This window comes from Harmonia axyridis, chromosome 3, assembly GCF_914767665.1.
Source record: "Harmonia axyridis chromosome 3, icHarAxyr1.1, whole genome shotgun sequence".
Taxonomy (NCBI): domain Eukaryota; kingdom Metazoa; phylum Arthropoda; class Insecta; order Coleoptera; family Coccinellidae; genus Harmonia; species Harmonia axyridis.
This window is the reverse complement of record NC_059503.1, coordinates 43,605,422-43,618,999: the sequence shown is the minus strand read 5'-3', so window position 1 is coordinate 43,618,999 and position 13,578 is coordinate 43,605,422. Positions and strand designations below refer to the sequence as shown.

The following is a 13,578-nucleotide window of genomic DNA, read 5'->3' as shown; positions in this document are numbered from 1 at the left end:
AATGCCAAATGTTTTCGGCGGAACATATGTTTTCCCATTTAGTTTTCGAAGTTCTGCGTGTGATCGTACGCAGTTGATATTTTTTGTGTCTTGTGAATATGAAAATCAGATATATTACTTACAAGGGCGTAGATCTATTTTTTCCTGTGGGGTTTATCGTCGACATTGTTTACTTATATCTATAATGTGGGAAAAAGAGGTTTGATAACGTAGTTTGAACCAAATTATTCGAAATAATTTTGTTTTTTATTAATAATTGAATTGTTTCTATCTTATACTTATACTGGATGTTCCTGAATTGAAGTTACGAAGGAAAATGAGAAATTCCGATTTTTTACTGACGGCTTGTTTCCAAAGGAGAGTGAAATGATCATTATTGGTCCATTTTATGGAGAAATTTTAGTTCTTCGTCTTTACGGTTTGATTGATACTTTTTCAGCGGGGGCGCTAAAAAATTCTTCGCTTCAGGCGCCAAAATTGCTAGCGCCAGCCCTGGTACCTAGTGATTCAAAAACAATCTATTTTCATCATGAAATTTTGCTATAGTTTTTGAACGATCTAGGGTCAATTTGGCGCTCTTGAAATATGCCCCGAGGAAAGCTCAACTTCCTTCCCACCCGGTCACTACGGCCCTGGGTGTGTTTGTTATGTGCATAGATAAATTAGTTTGTCTATGGTTCTGTGTGTTCGATTCTTAGACGGTGTATTCAGGTATGCTGTTTTGACACATCGTTTGAATTCTCTTAATTTACTTTCAGTTTCGTTCAATCTGTTTTGCGATTGTTCGACTGTTTTGTTTTTGAAGTCGACCAAGTTAACATCGATTATGTGTTCCCTTGTAATTCTCACCAGATGTTAGTGAAATTAGCAATCGGGATAAATATTTTCTCCAAACACTCCATTCCTTAGAGGTTGAGTAGACAAAAGCTCATAAAAGTTGGTTGGGATTTGTCAAATATATTCTCGACGTACGGTTTTATTTGGCTTGTTTCTATTTGTTTGAAAACAAATTTTATTTTGAAAATATGCAGATGAAACAGAAAATTAGTAAATATGCACTGCAAGGCAAAAATATCTCATTCGAGACACAAAAATGTATATTTATACGCATTAGCATATGTAGTTAAGCAAATGCAGATTTATCCGAAGCATAATTTTATAATACAATGCTCGTCGCTGAATTGTGCTACATTTATCCATCTCACTGAAATTACTGCAAATATTTCGAAAACTGTAGGGGCTCAAAATCCATACGATACGCCACAAAACGAGCACAATTTATCTAAAGATGAAAATTTCCGTCCGACAAGTAAGTGACTCACAGGGAAAACTCGAAATATCTCGAAAACTGAATGGGCACAAAATTTTTTTCATACGGCAAAAATTGGCAAATAATGGGCACAAAATACCCAAATAAAAAAAATTGAAAATTTCCATGTATGAGTCACAGAGTCAAGTTGGTGACTCACGGGGAAAACTCGAAATATCTCGAAAACTGAATGGGCACAAAATTTTTTCTTTACGGCAAAAATTGGCACAAAATGGGCACAAAATACCCAAATAAAAAAAATGAAAATTTTCATGTATGAGTCACAGCGTCAAGTTGGTGACTCACGGTAAAAACTCGAAATATCTCGAAAACTGAATGGGCACAAAATTTTTTTTTACGGCAAAAATTGGCACAAAATGGGCACAAAATAGCCAAATAAAAAAAAATTAAAATTTCCATGTGTGAGTCACAGCGTCAAGTTGGTGACTCACGGGAAAAAATCGAAATATCTCGAAAACTGAATGGGTACAAAATTTTTTTCATACGGCAAAAATTGGCACAAAATGGGCACAAAATACCCAAAACAATTTGATACCAAAATTCTAGGAGTGGATCACCAACTTGACGCACCTCTCAAAATCATCTCGAGATCCCAGGAAAAATCCAAAACCATCGATTCTCCTCGCGGTTTTCGAATATACGTCGTCAACGGGGTGTTTCGGATGATTTTGACATTTCAAGTCCCATATTTCGGTGGTATCTGTGGACAATTTGACTGTCGGTGTCATGTTTATAATAAATATTCCATTTCGATATATGAAACTTCTTGAGAAAGTTTGGAGTTTCCAAAATTGTTATTTAATATTTAAATAAATGCCGACAGATAAAATGCAAAGTCTTCAGCGAATCAAAAATTTGATAGATGTTTGTCAAAATTTGGAAATAAACATTGATATCTTCGAATGCATTTTCCTCAATTCAGGTTTGTTTAAAAGGTTTGTATTATTGATTCAGTTGGATGAATGTTAGTTTATTTCAGGAATTTTTCGTTTATTTTCCACAAACTATAAAACTACATTCTCTTTCGTGAGAATTTGAATCTATTGCGACAGAAGATGGAACTACAAAAGAGAACAGAAGCTTCATTCATCAATTCAGTCTTGGATTGGAGTAAAAGTTGTGCTGCTATGAAACAGTATCAAACAGATGGAAAAACGAATCATATTCTTCCTCCATCGCTGCCTTCCATTGCTCTCCGTCCCATCTAGATAAGTCTTCGTCAACAGTAACTAAATCTTCTATGTATCTCTTAAAAACTTCTTAGTTCGTCAGGAATTTCCAATAGGTCCTTCAAATTGTTGCAATTATATATTGTATTCCTTCACAAAATATGGAATAGAACAATAATTTGCTGCTCAACTGAAAAATGTATTGATAAACCTTGGAAATGAGGGACTTCTTATAACCTGATTTCTCAAAGATGTTACACCTAGATATGATATTACGATTACGTATGATGCAATATCAGCCATGGGTATCCGGAAGGTAGATCTATTACTCATTCTGCCTCTTTTCAGTTGCTTTTTATAGCTATAATGAATATTCCTAAAACAAAAATCTCACTGTAGGTCTTTTCATAGATCTTATCGAACGATTATGTAAATTCAATATTTGTCAAATCTGAGAATAAACATTGAATGCAATTTCTTTATTTCAGGTAGTACTTCTATTAATGATTCAATTGAATAAAAGTAACTTCATTTCAGGGCTCACAAGTAAATATCCAATGGAATGATAGCCCTTAAAATATATCTATTATTCATTTTGAATTTTCTTTCAAAGTTAAAATTCAGAGAAAAATATGCTAATAATTGTCTATTGTAACTATTAAATGAACAAAAAAAGGACCATAAAAAGGATTGAAGCAGCCACTGAATCCATAATAGGTTATGAGGAGACGACAAAACACAAACCGTGGATGACAGAGGAGATTCTGAGCCTAATGGAAAACCGACGCCTTGCCAAGAACCATCAAGACCGTTATAAAGAAATTAATCGCATTATAAGACAGAAAATTAAAGAGGCGAAAGAACTATGGATCGCCAAAGAATGCGAAGAGGCAGAGAACCTGCATATACTTCATGATAGTTTCAACTTCCACAAGAAATTAAGACAAATCACAGGAACAAGAAGGAAGACTCCGCTGTCAGCCCTCCATAACGAACACGGAAAACTAATTCTAGAGGAGCCTGTTGAGTCATGCACTAAAAGTATTCCTGCGCATAATACACGCCAGAATATACAGTAAATGCGAGGAAATGAGCGGGGGAACACAATTTGGATTTGTGAGAGGATTGGGAACGAGAGAAGCACTGTTCTCGATGAAACTTCTCATACAGAAATGCTACGACCAACAGCAGAGTGTGTTTGTCTGCTTCATCGATTACCAACGCGCATTTGACAATGTAAAACATGACCTGTTACTGCGGAGACTAGGTGAGATTGGTGTCGAGGAAAAGAATATCCAAATAATTAGACAGCTGTACTGGAACCAAACGGCTGAAATTAAAATTAACAACACACTGTCAACGGAATCCTTCAACATCCTTAAGGGTGTCAGACAGGGATGTATCTTGTCTCCAATCTTGTTCAATATTTATGTAGAAAAGATTTTTCAACTGGCATTAGAAGATGAAACAAGAGGTATAAAGATCAACGGAAAACTTATTACCAATATCCGATACGCTGACGACACCGCCATTCTAGCAAATAGCATAGAAGATCTGCAGATTCTACTCAACAAGCTTAACGAGGTAGGCACTGCATTTGGTTTGAACATTAATATCAAGAAAACGAAAATGATGATTGTCAGCCGAAAAGATATAAAAGACGCTACTCTATCATTAAATGGCGAAGATATCGAACGAGTAGTTCGATTTAAATACTTGGGCGCCGTGGTTAACGAAAAGTGGGACTGCGATGAGGAGGTCAAGCTGAGGATTGGGATGGCAAAGGAAACTTTTTCAAGACTTAAGAATCTCCTGCTTCAGAGAACGCTACCACTTGAACTACGTCTGCGAGTTGTTCATTGCTACGTGTGGCCAGTGCTCCTATATGGGTCAGAAACATGGTCTCTGAAAGTCAAATCCCTTAACCGCATAGAAGCATTTGAGATGTGGACGTTGCGCAGATTGTTAAGAATACCTTGGACTGACCATCTGACAAATCTGGAGGTATTGAGACGAGCCGGAGTGGAAAGACAACTGCTGAACATCGTAAGGCAGAAAAAGGTGTCTTACTTGGGACATATTCTACGAGGAGACCGATACTCTATCCCTAAACTTATAATCCAGGGTAAAATAGAGGGAAGGAGAGGCCCCGGAAGAAAACAACACTCTTGGCTGCGAAATATTAGAGATTGGTGTGGAGTGCAGGATGCAGAGACGTTATTTCGAATGGCGGAGAACAACATGCTAACTTTGGCAGCCATTAATTGAAGAGATGGGACATTGACACCAACGTACAAGTTGTATATGTGACCGGAAGAAGAAAAAGGATTACAACTTCACTAACAAACATAAACTTTTTTTTGTCAATTTTTCCCACTCAAGCATCAATTAAATTTGGACTTATGCATCATACATGTCTCTATAAAGAAGAAATGTGCTTATTTAAAATCTTAATGTTGGGATTATATTATTATTCAATATTCTCTAAAAAATTTTTACAAACCTATAAGCATGAATAACTTTCTTGAAATACTGATAATAACGCTCACATTTTGATTATTCATTTCTCCCAAGTTCTTCAAAGAAAGAAATTGCCATTTCTAGAAAAATGAGATCTGAGAATTTGGTTGATATCGGTTATTTTTTATTCATTATTGACCCTTCGTTAGGCGCGTGGATTACGATTGTAATCCACCACTATACCAACGCCGATATTTTCCTAATTTCATTGGTTATGTGAGCGCGGACCTCAGTAGCTGTCAATTACATCTCTTTCTAGCGATTCAGTATTCAGTTAGCGGTGGGAAATATTTTTGCTGGAATTTAGGAGCGTCTAAACACGACTGGATTACCATTGTAATCCGCGCGCCTAACTGCGTTACGTTTCCTCGAAGTACTCGTGTTGTCATAAATTTGGTAAGTATAGTTTTTTTTTGCATTATTACGAACATTATCGAATGCATATGTATTCTTATATCATTATCTCATGATTATTGATGTTTCAGGAATATAATATGTCTGACCCTAAAAATAAATCCGTTATTTTAGTATCTTCAATGCACCATGATGATGCGATCAATCTGGAAACAGAAGATAAAAGAAAACCAGAAATAGTGACATTTTATAACCACACCAAAATTGGCGTCGACTTAGTGGACCAACTATGCCAAAAATACAACATTGCGAAAAATGCAATGGTTGTTTTTTACAATCTGCTGAACGTAGCTGGAATAAATGCCGTCTGCATTTACAAAGCGAACCAGCCTACGGAAAAAAAAGTAAGGAGTGATTTCATTGAAAAATTTGCTTGGGAACTCATCAAGCCACAAATAGAGGCCAGGTCGAATATGACCTGCTTACCCATGGAACTCAGAAGACGAGCGCGTTCCCTCCTTGGACTCGAAGCGACATTACCCCCGCCTTCTGATCTACCAAGGCAAGAAAATCCTATAAGAACCTGCATATACTTCATGATAGTTTCAACTTCCACAAGAAATTAAGACAAATCACAGGAACAAGAAGGAAGACTCCGCTGTCAGCCCTCCATAACGAACACGGAAAACTAATTCTAGAGGAAGGAGAACTGACAGAAACATGGAAGAAATACGCCTCAGCTCTGTTTGACGACAATAGGGATAATTTAACAACAATAACACACCAACTAGACGGGCCGGAAATACTTGAAGCTGAGTTGAGGAAAGCCTTAAACACAATGAAAAACAATAGGTGCCCAGGACACGACAACGTCTATGCGGAAGTTCTGAAGCAAGTCAATACAAAACAGCTTACGTACCTATTTAACAAAATCTACGAATCAGGACATATTCCAACTGATTGGCTGAAATCAACCTTCGTCGCTATTCCAAAGAAGAATAACCCTAAGCAATGTGAAGATTTTAGGCTTATTAGCCTGTTGGGTCATGCACTAAAAGTATTCCTGCGCATAATACACGCCAGAATATACAGTAAATGCGAGGAAATGAGCGGGGGAACACAATTTGGATTTGTGAGAGGATTGGGAACGAGAGAAGCACTGTTCTCGATGAAACTTCTCATACAGAAATGCTACGACCAACAGCAGAGTGTGTTTGTCTGCTTCATCGATTACCAACGCGCATTTGACAATGTAAAACATGACCTGTTACTGCGGAGACTACGTGAGATTGGTGTCGAGGAAAAGAATATCCAAATAATTAGACAGCTGTACTGGAACCAAACGGCTGAAATTAAAATTAACAACACACTGTCAACGGAATCCTTCAACATCCTTAAGGGTGTCAGACAGGGATGTATCTTGTCTCCAATCTTGTTCAATATTTATGTAGAAAAGATTTTTCAACTGGCATTAGAAGATGAAACAAGAGGTATAAAGATCAACGGAAAACTTATTACCAATATCCGATACGCTGACGACACCGCCATTCTAGCAAATAGCATAGAAGATCTGCAGATTCTACTCAACAAGCTTAACGAGGTAGGCACTGCATTTGGTTTGAACATTAATATCAAGAAAACGAAAATGATGATTGTCAGCCGAAAAGATATGAAAGACGCTACTCTATCATTAAATGGCGAAGATATCGAACGAGTAGTTCGATTTAAATACTTGGGCGCCGTGGTTAACGAAAAGTGGGACTGCGATGAGGAGGTCAAGCTGAGGATTGGGATGGCAAAGGAAACTTTTTCAAGACTTAAGAATCTCCTGCTTCAGAGAACGCTACCACTTGAACTACGTCTGCGAGTTGTTCATTGCTACGTGTGGCCAGTGCTCCTATATGGGTCAGAAACATGGTCTCTGAAAGTCAAATCCCTTAACCGCATAGAAGCATTTGAGATGTGGACGTTGCGCAGATTGTTAAGAATACCTTGGACTGACCATCTGACAAATCTGGAGGTATTGAGACGAGCCGGAGTGGAAAGACAACTGCTGAACATCGTAAGGCAGAAAAAGGTGTCTTACTTGGGACATATTCTACGAGGAGACCGATACTCTATCCCTAAACTTATAATCCAGGGTAAAATAGAGGGAAGGAGAGGCCCCGGAAGAAAACAACACTCTTGGCTGCGAAATATTAGAGATTGGTGTGGAGTGCAGGATGCAGAGACGTTATTTCGAATGGCGGAGAACAACATGCTAACTTTGGCAGCCATTAATTGAAGAGATGGGACATTGACCCCAACGTACAAGTTGTATATGGGACCGGAAGAAGAAAAAGGATTACAACTTCACTAACAAACATAAACTTTTTTTTGTCAATTTTTCCCACTCAAGCATCAATTAAATTTGGACTTATGCATCATACATGTCTCTATAAAGAAGAAATGTGCTTATTTAAAATCTTAATGTTGGGATTATATTATTATTCAATATTCTCTAAAAAATTTTTACAAACCTATAAGCATGAATAACTTTCTTGAAATACTGATAATAACGCTCACATTTTGATTATTCATTTCTCCCAAGTTCTTCAAAGAAAGAAATTGCCATTTCTAGAAAAATGAGATCTGAGAATTTGGTTGATATCGGTTATTTTTTATTCATTATTAAAGAATACAATATACGATTTATATTTCAACAAAATTTTAAAAAGCATGACATGCATCTGACTGACAATTATGATCATAGAGAAATCTTTGTTTATGATTATGATGAAATCGTTACGGTTACTGACTGCGTTCGGCAAATCCACACTAGGAATGGTCAAAGGTCAGAAAACTATCGATATATATTGTTTCGATATTTTCTGACACTATCGAAATGTGTCGAAACATGTATGAGAAAAATATCGATATCTAATATATAAAATTCTTCTGTCACGGGGTGCGTAATCGAACTCCTCCGAAACGGCTCGACCGATTTTCGTGATCCTTAGCGACGATATTAGTCAGGGGGGAGAATCGGACAACATCTATTTTTCATCCCCCTAAATATTAAGGGTGGTCCACCCCTTAATTTTTTTTTTTATTTTTCAGACAAAATTTTTTGTTTTCATTTTTTTATGATACATCATACAAAAATACATGCAACCCTAAATTTTCACCCCTCTATGATCAACCCTTATTTTTTATTTGGTAATTAAAAAGTTTTATTTTTTTTGCAAGAATTTTTTTTAATTTTGTCGTGACTTATAATGAAAAATCTCATATGACTCTCAATTTTTCACCCCTCTACGTTCAACCCTTATTTTTTATTTGTCAATTATAAGCTTTAATTTTTTGGCAAAAATTTTTTTTTATTCTATCATGACTTTAAATGAAAAATCTCATATTACTCTCAATTTTCACCCCTCTACGATCAACCCCTATTTTTTTTTGTGAATTATAAACTTTAATTTTTTAGCAAAAAATTTTTTTTTATTTTGTCGACTTAAAAAAAAAATCTGATTATACTCTCAATTTTTCTTCACTCTACGATTAACCACTTTTTTTTATTTGTTAATTATAAACTCCAATTTTTTTGGTAAGAATTATTTTTAATTTGTCATGACAGAATAAAAAATTTTATATCTCTCTCAATTTTCACTCTTATACGATCAACCCCTATTTTTAAATCCCGATTTTTATCGTTTTTAATCTATCCACAGATCCGCAATGAGGTTGCAAGATGGCAATCAAATATTATAATTGTAGTACGATAAATTCTTATTCAGAGTTTATAATTTCAAGTCCTTTTTTTATTTTCTGTTGAATTTTCTTTCTAAAGATGCCGCCAATTAGACGTACAAACTTAAGTCGCAGAACCCGTAATGCTGCAAGTCAAAGAAACACAAAAGCAAGTCAAACTGATGAGCAACGAGAAACGCGGAATGAAGTTGAACGGTATCGATGGAACCTGAACCAACAAAATAGAAGTGTTGCGTTTAACCCCTATAGAGCTGCATTTAATTATAACAAAGAAATTGACTACAGTACACTGCATATCGTTGCTATTGGACCAATGAACGTTATTTGCAATAACAAGGCATTTAAGTTTAAAAATGAAGCCCCTGCATTGTGTTGCTCGAACATAATAAAGAAATTAACTTAATTCAGATGAAAAGGTAACAGACATTTCTTGATTATAGGGCGGTACGAAGTTTGCCGGGTCAGCTAGTATATATATATATATATATATATATATATATATATATATATATCACTGTGATATTATGGTGTGAGAAAATTCTGTTGATTTGAATAAAGTTTTTTCATCATAGAGGAGAATAATAAGATTCAGATGACAAGATTCAGATAATTAAAAAAATATATATATATATATATATATATATATATATATATATATATATATATATATATATATATATATATATATATATATATATATTTTTAATTATCACCAATAAGGGATATCTGACATTAACTGGATGATTCATCAAAGTTTACACCATGCTCAAAAACCTTGCAGAAACTTCCTAACAATTCGGGTTGTACTTAAGATGACCTGCTTCTGGGAGGTAGAGACAACATCAGGTTGCAGACACAATCGTTTTGTGTTCTCAGGTAAGTGCGCTTCCACCATTCCATTAGTTGATATTATTAATGGAAGAATACTTATTTTTTTCAGGTCATACATCTCCTTTAGCTGAAATGCCAGATCACCGTACTTCGTAATTTTCTCAGTGTATGCTCTTGTAATGTTGTCATCTGCCGGGATTGTGAACTCCAACAACATACACGTTTTTCTTTGATTGTCGAAAAGTGTGATGTCGGGTCTATTATGCATCACACTTCTGTCCGTTACTAATGCAGAGTCCCAGTAGAGTTTATATCTCGCATTTTCCATCAGAGTTTTCGGGGCATATAGATGGTTCGGGGTTTCATCCCGGAGCAAACCCAAATTCAGTGCTATCTTCTGATGGTAGATTCTTGCCATGGAATTATGTCTCTCAAGATACTCTCTTGATGCCAAGATGGGACAGGAAGATGTTATATGTTGTATCGTTTCAGGAGCCCGGAGACATTTGCGACAGCGGTCGGAGGGAATGTCCAGCTTAGCGATGTGTTTCTGGTACATCCTGGTTGGCATTACCTGATCCTGTATTGCCAGGAGCCTACCTTCGGTTTCTGGATACAAGTATCCGGCTCTCAGGTAAGTCAATGACTCCACCCTATTAACCTCCTCTTTTTTCAGGCATCCAGGATATCTTCCATGTAATGCTTTAGCATTCCATTCTTCAATAAGCTGCTCCATTGATCGATCAGAACATTGAACGTCTGGTTCTGAGAGTCTTAGAGCCGACAGATGTTGGTCCGCTTCGCCGATTGCCCGCAAAAATGGTGAGTTTCTTTGAAGGAAATACTTCCGTAATGATTTTATATTTTCCTTGTGGACATCCTCCAAGCTGAGCAAGCCCCGGCCCCCTTGATGGCGTGGCAGGTACAGGCGGATCACCGATGAGTGGGGATGGTGTACTCCAGATTGTGTCAGTAGGGATCTTATCGCTCTATCCATTTCCTTCAGTTCCGTTGTCGACCAAGTCAAAATCCCAAATGAGTAGGTTATTGTGGGCATTGCCCAGATATTAATGGCAGTAAAAAGTGATCGAGCATTTAATTTCGACTTCAGAAGGATTGTTATTCTTTTGATCAATCTTTGTTTATAAATTTTCTTCATTTCCGATGTCTGAATATCCAAAGCTTGCTGGATTCCCAAATACTTGTATGAATCTCCTACGCCCAAAGATGGTATGAATGTCTGATTCATCAACGTCGTTGCAAGCCTTTCGTTTTGGATTTTTCCGCGTATCACGTCCAGGGTCGCACACTTTTCAATCCCAAAACTCATCCCGATAGAGTCACTGAACTGAGAGACTATTTCCAGAAGTCTTCTCAGCTGATCAGAGTTGGCTCCATATAATTTGAGATCATCTATATACAAACTATGATTAACTCGGATTTGTCTAGGCTTGTCAATGATGTATCCATATTTTGTGTTCTTGAGTAGCATGCTCAGAGGATTGAGCGCCATACAGAACCAGACAGCACTGAGAGTATCGCCCTGAAAAACACCTCGATTTATCTCGATATTGTTCGACTTTTTTATCTCATCTCCAACACGGACAGAGAGGGAGGTTCTCCAGGTACACATTAGGAAGTCCAAGAGATTGATGATTCCCTTATCGATGCCATGAATTTCGAGAACCCTTAGCAGCCAGGAGTGAGGTACTGAGTCAAACGCTTTGTGATAGTCTACCCACGCGACTGAGATATTCCTCAGTTTCTTACGTGCCTGTTTAGTGATTATGTAGTCAATAACCAGGAGCTCCTTGGAGCCTTTTGTTTTAATTCGCCCACCACCCTGTTCTGGAGCCATGAGATTGTGTGTTCGTAGGTGTTTGTTTACGTGTTTCGTGATAATAGCTGTCAATATTTTATACAGTGTAGGGAGACATGTAATTGGGCGGTAATTTTGAGGGTTTGTAGGATCTCCACCCTTCGGAATTAAATATGTTTGGCCCTGAGTAAAGAAGTTTGGAATTAGGTTGGGATCTGATAAAGATCTTCTTAGTAGTATTGACAGAGCTTCGTGGACATTGGTGAAGTGCTTCCACCAATAATTGTGCAGGTTGTCGCAACCTGGGGTTGCCCAGTTATTGGATCCTTTCAAGACGTCTGCAACATCAGATCCCGTGATGTAAATTTCATCCATTTTGACTACCGGCATTTTGGATGTAGCTTCTTGTATCCAAGGAATATTCTCGTCGTATGTGGTTTTCTTAGACCACACTTCATTCCAAAACTTTTCAGCTGACTTAAGTTGAAGTTGGCTACTTTTCCCGGTACTATTTTCCTCGAGGTCTCTGAAAAAATTTTTCTGATTTTGAAAAAACATCTTATTATTCTTGTGTCTTTTAACTCTCTCATTGTACCGGTGAATGCGACTGCCTAATGCTTTTATCTTTTGTTTCAGATGATCGCAGAGCACTGAGATTTTTTCTTGGTAATTTGGGTCCTTCCGTTTGATCTTGAACTCGGAAGCCGTTTTTCTGGCAGCTTTGATGATCCTGCTTGATGGATTTGGTGATTTCAGGTAAGTATGGAGTTTTCCTATTTTCTTCCTCAATGTAACAATTTTTTCTTCTAGACGTCTCTTCCAAGGAGGAGGAGCAGCCAGTCTTCTAGCCTTGCGTTCACCCAATCTCTCTCCATGCATTTCACATATTGTAGCAGCTCCGGCATACACAATATCCACCAGCCCAATGAGTGTGTCAACATTTTCCAGATGTCCAGAAAGCACTGAATTGAGACATTTAACCGTCTCCAAAACCTGTTTTGAGTGCTGCAGCCGTGGTATTTTCGGTCTACTCTCGGGATTTATACCCGAAAATTTCATGAGATTCTGAAAAAATTGTTGTTCGATCATCTCAGTCTGTTCATTTCTCACGAAAAGCCCGCTGTGCCTTACTCTCAGCAGTGATCTACGACTATTATTTCCTTCTGCTTGAGAGCACTGTTCTTGTGGTGTTTCAAGTGGATAGCAGCTAACTCTGATGTTTTCCATTTCAGCACGAGATAGTTTTTCGCCCTTCAGCATCCATCTCACTCTGTTTGACAATAACTGAGCATACGAAGGTCTGTTTGGACACATTTCTTCCCAGGTCTCAAGCAAGGCCTGTCTGTATGTTCTAGTGGACCGTTCAACCAGGTCTAGAGCAATATAGTGCGCACGCATCAAAATACAGTTTTCCTCATACGTCCAGCGTGTGCGCCGATCTCGTCTCCTACTCGTGACGGAGTGAGCATTTTGCTCACTCAAGTTTCCCGAACTCACTCTTTGCAGAGTAACGTAGCTTGGCCTTGCGGTGCCGTCTCGGGGTGGTGCGCCGCTTGCTCCACATCCGTCCCCAACAGGTCGAACATCCAGACGGTTCCGAGGAGAGCCGACCTGAGGCTCTCCGCCGCCCTGTTTTCTATTACTTCTTGTAATGGGAGCTAATTGTTTCAAACTCACAGAGGGTGCTAACCTCAATTGAGCTGTGGAGACTCGGGTACGCGGAGGCGTCACTCCCCGATAGATATATATATATATATATATATATATATATATATATATATATATATATATATATATATATATAT

At 37.6% G+C, this 13,578-nt stretch overlaps 1 protein-coding gene across 1 annotated transcript; it reads right to left on the bottom strand.

Annotated features, from left to right (window-relative positions):
* Positions 1-9,889: 9,889 nt before the first annotated feature.
* On the bottom strand, positions 9,890-13,171 carry LOC123675347. Its single transcript, XM_045610696.1, has 2 exons — positions 11,157-13,171; positions 9,890-11,078 (listed from the first exon to the last, which is right to left on the bottom strand). Exons 1-2 carry the CDS (start codon positions 13,169-13,171, stop codon positions 9,890-9,892), a joined length of 3,204 nt encoding a protein of 1,067 aa, XP_045466652.1.
* Positions 13,172-13,578: the final 407 nt, after the last annotated feature.

Bases quoted from the DNA above. Each gene is read 5' to 3' on its own strand.
- LOC123675347 (XM_045610696.1), bottom strand. From the start codon at position 13,171: ATGCGTGCGCACTATATTGCTCTAGACCTGGTTGAACGGTCCACTAGA. The intron at 11,079-11,156 runs GTATTTGGGAAT...ATTGATCAAAAG, and splicing joins GGCGTAGGAGATTCATACAA to AATAACAATCCTTCTGAAGT.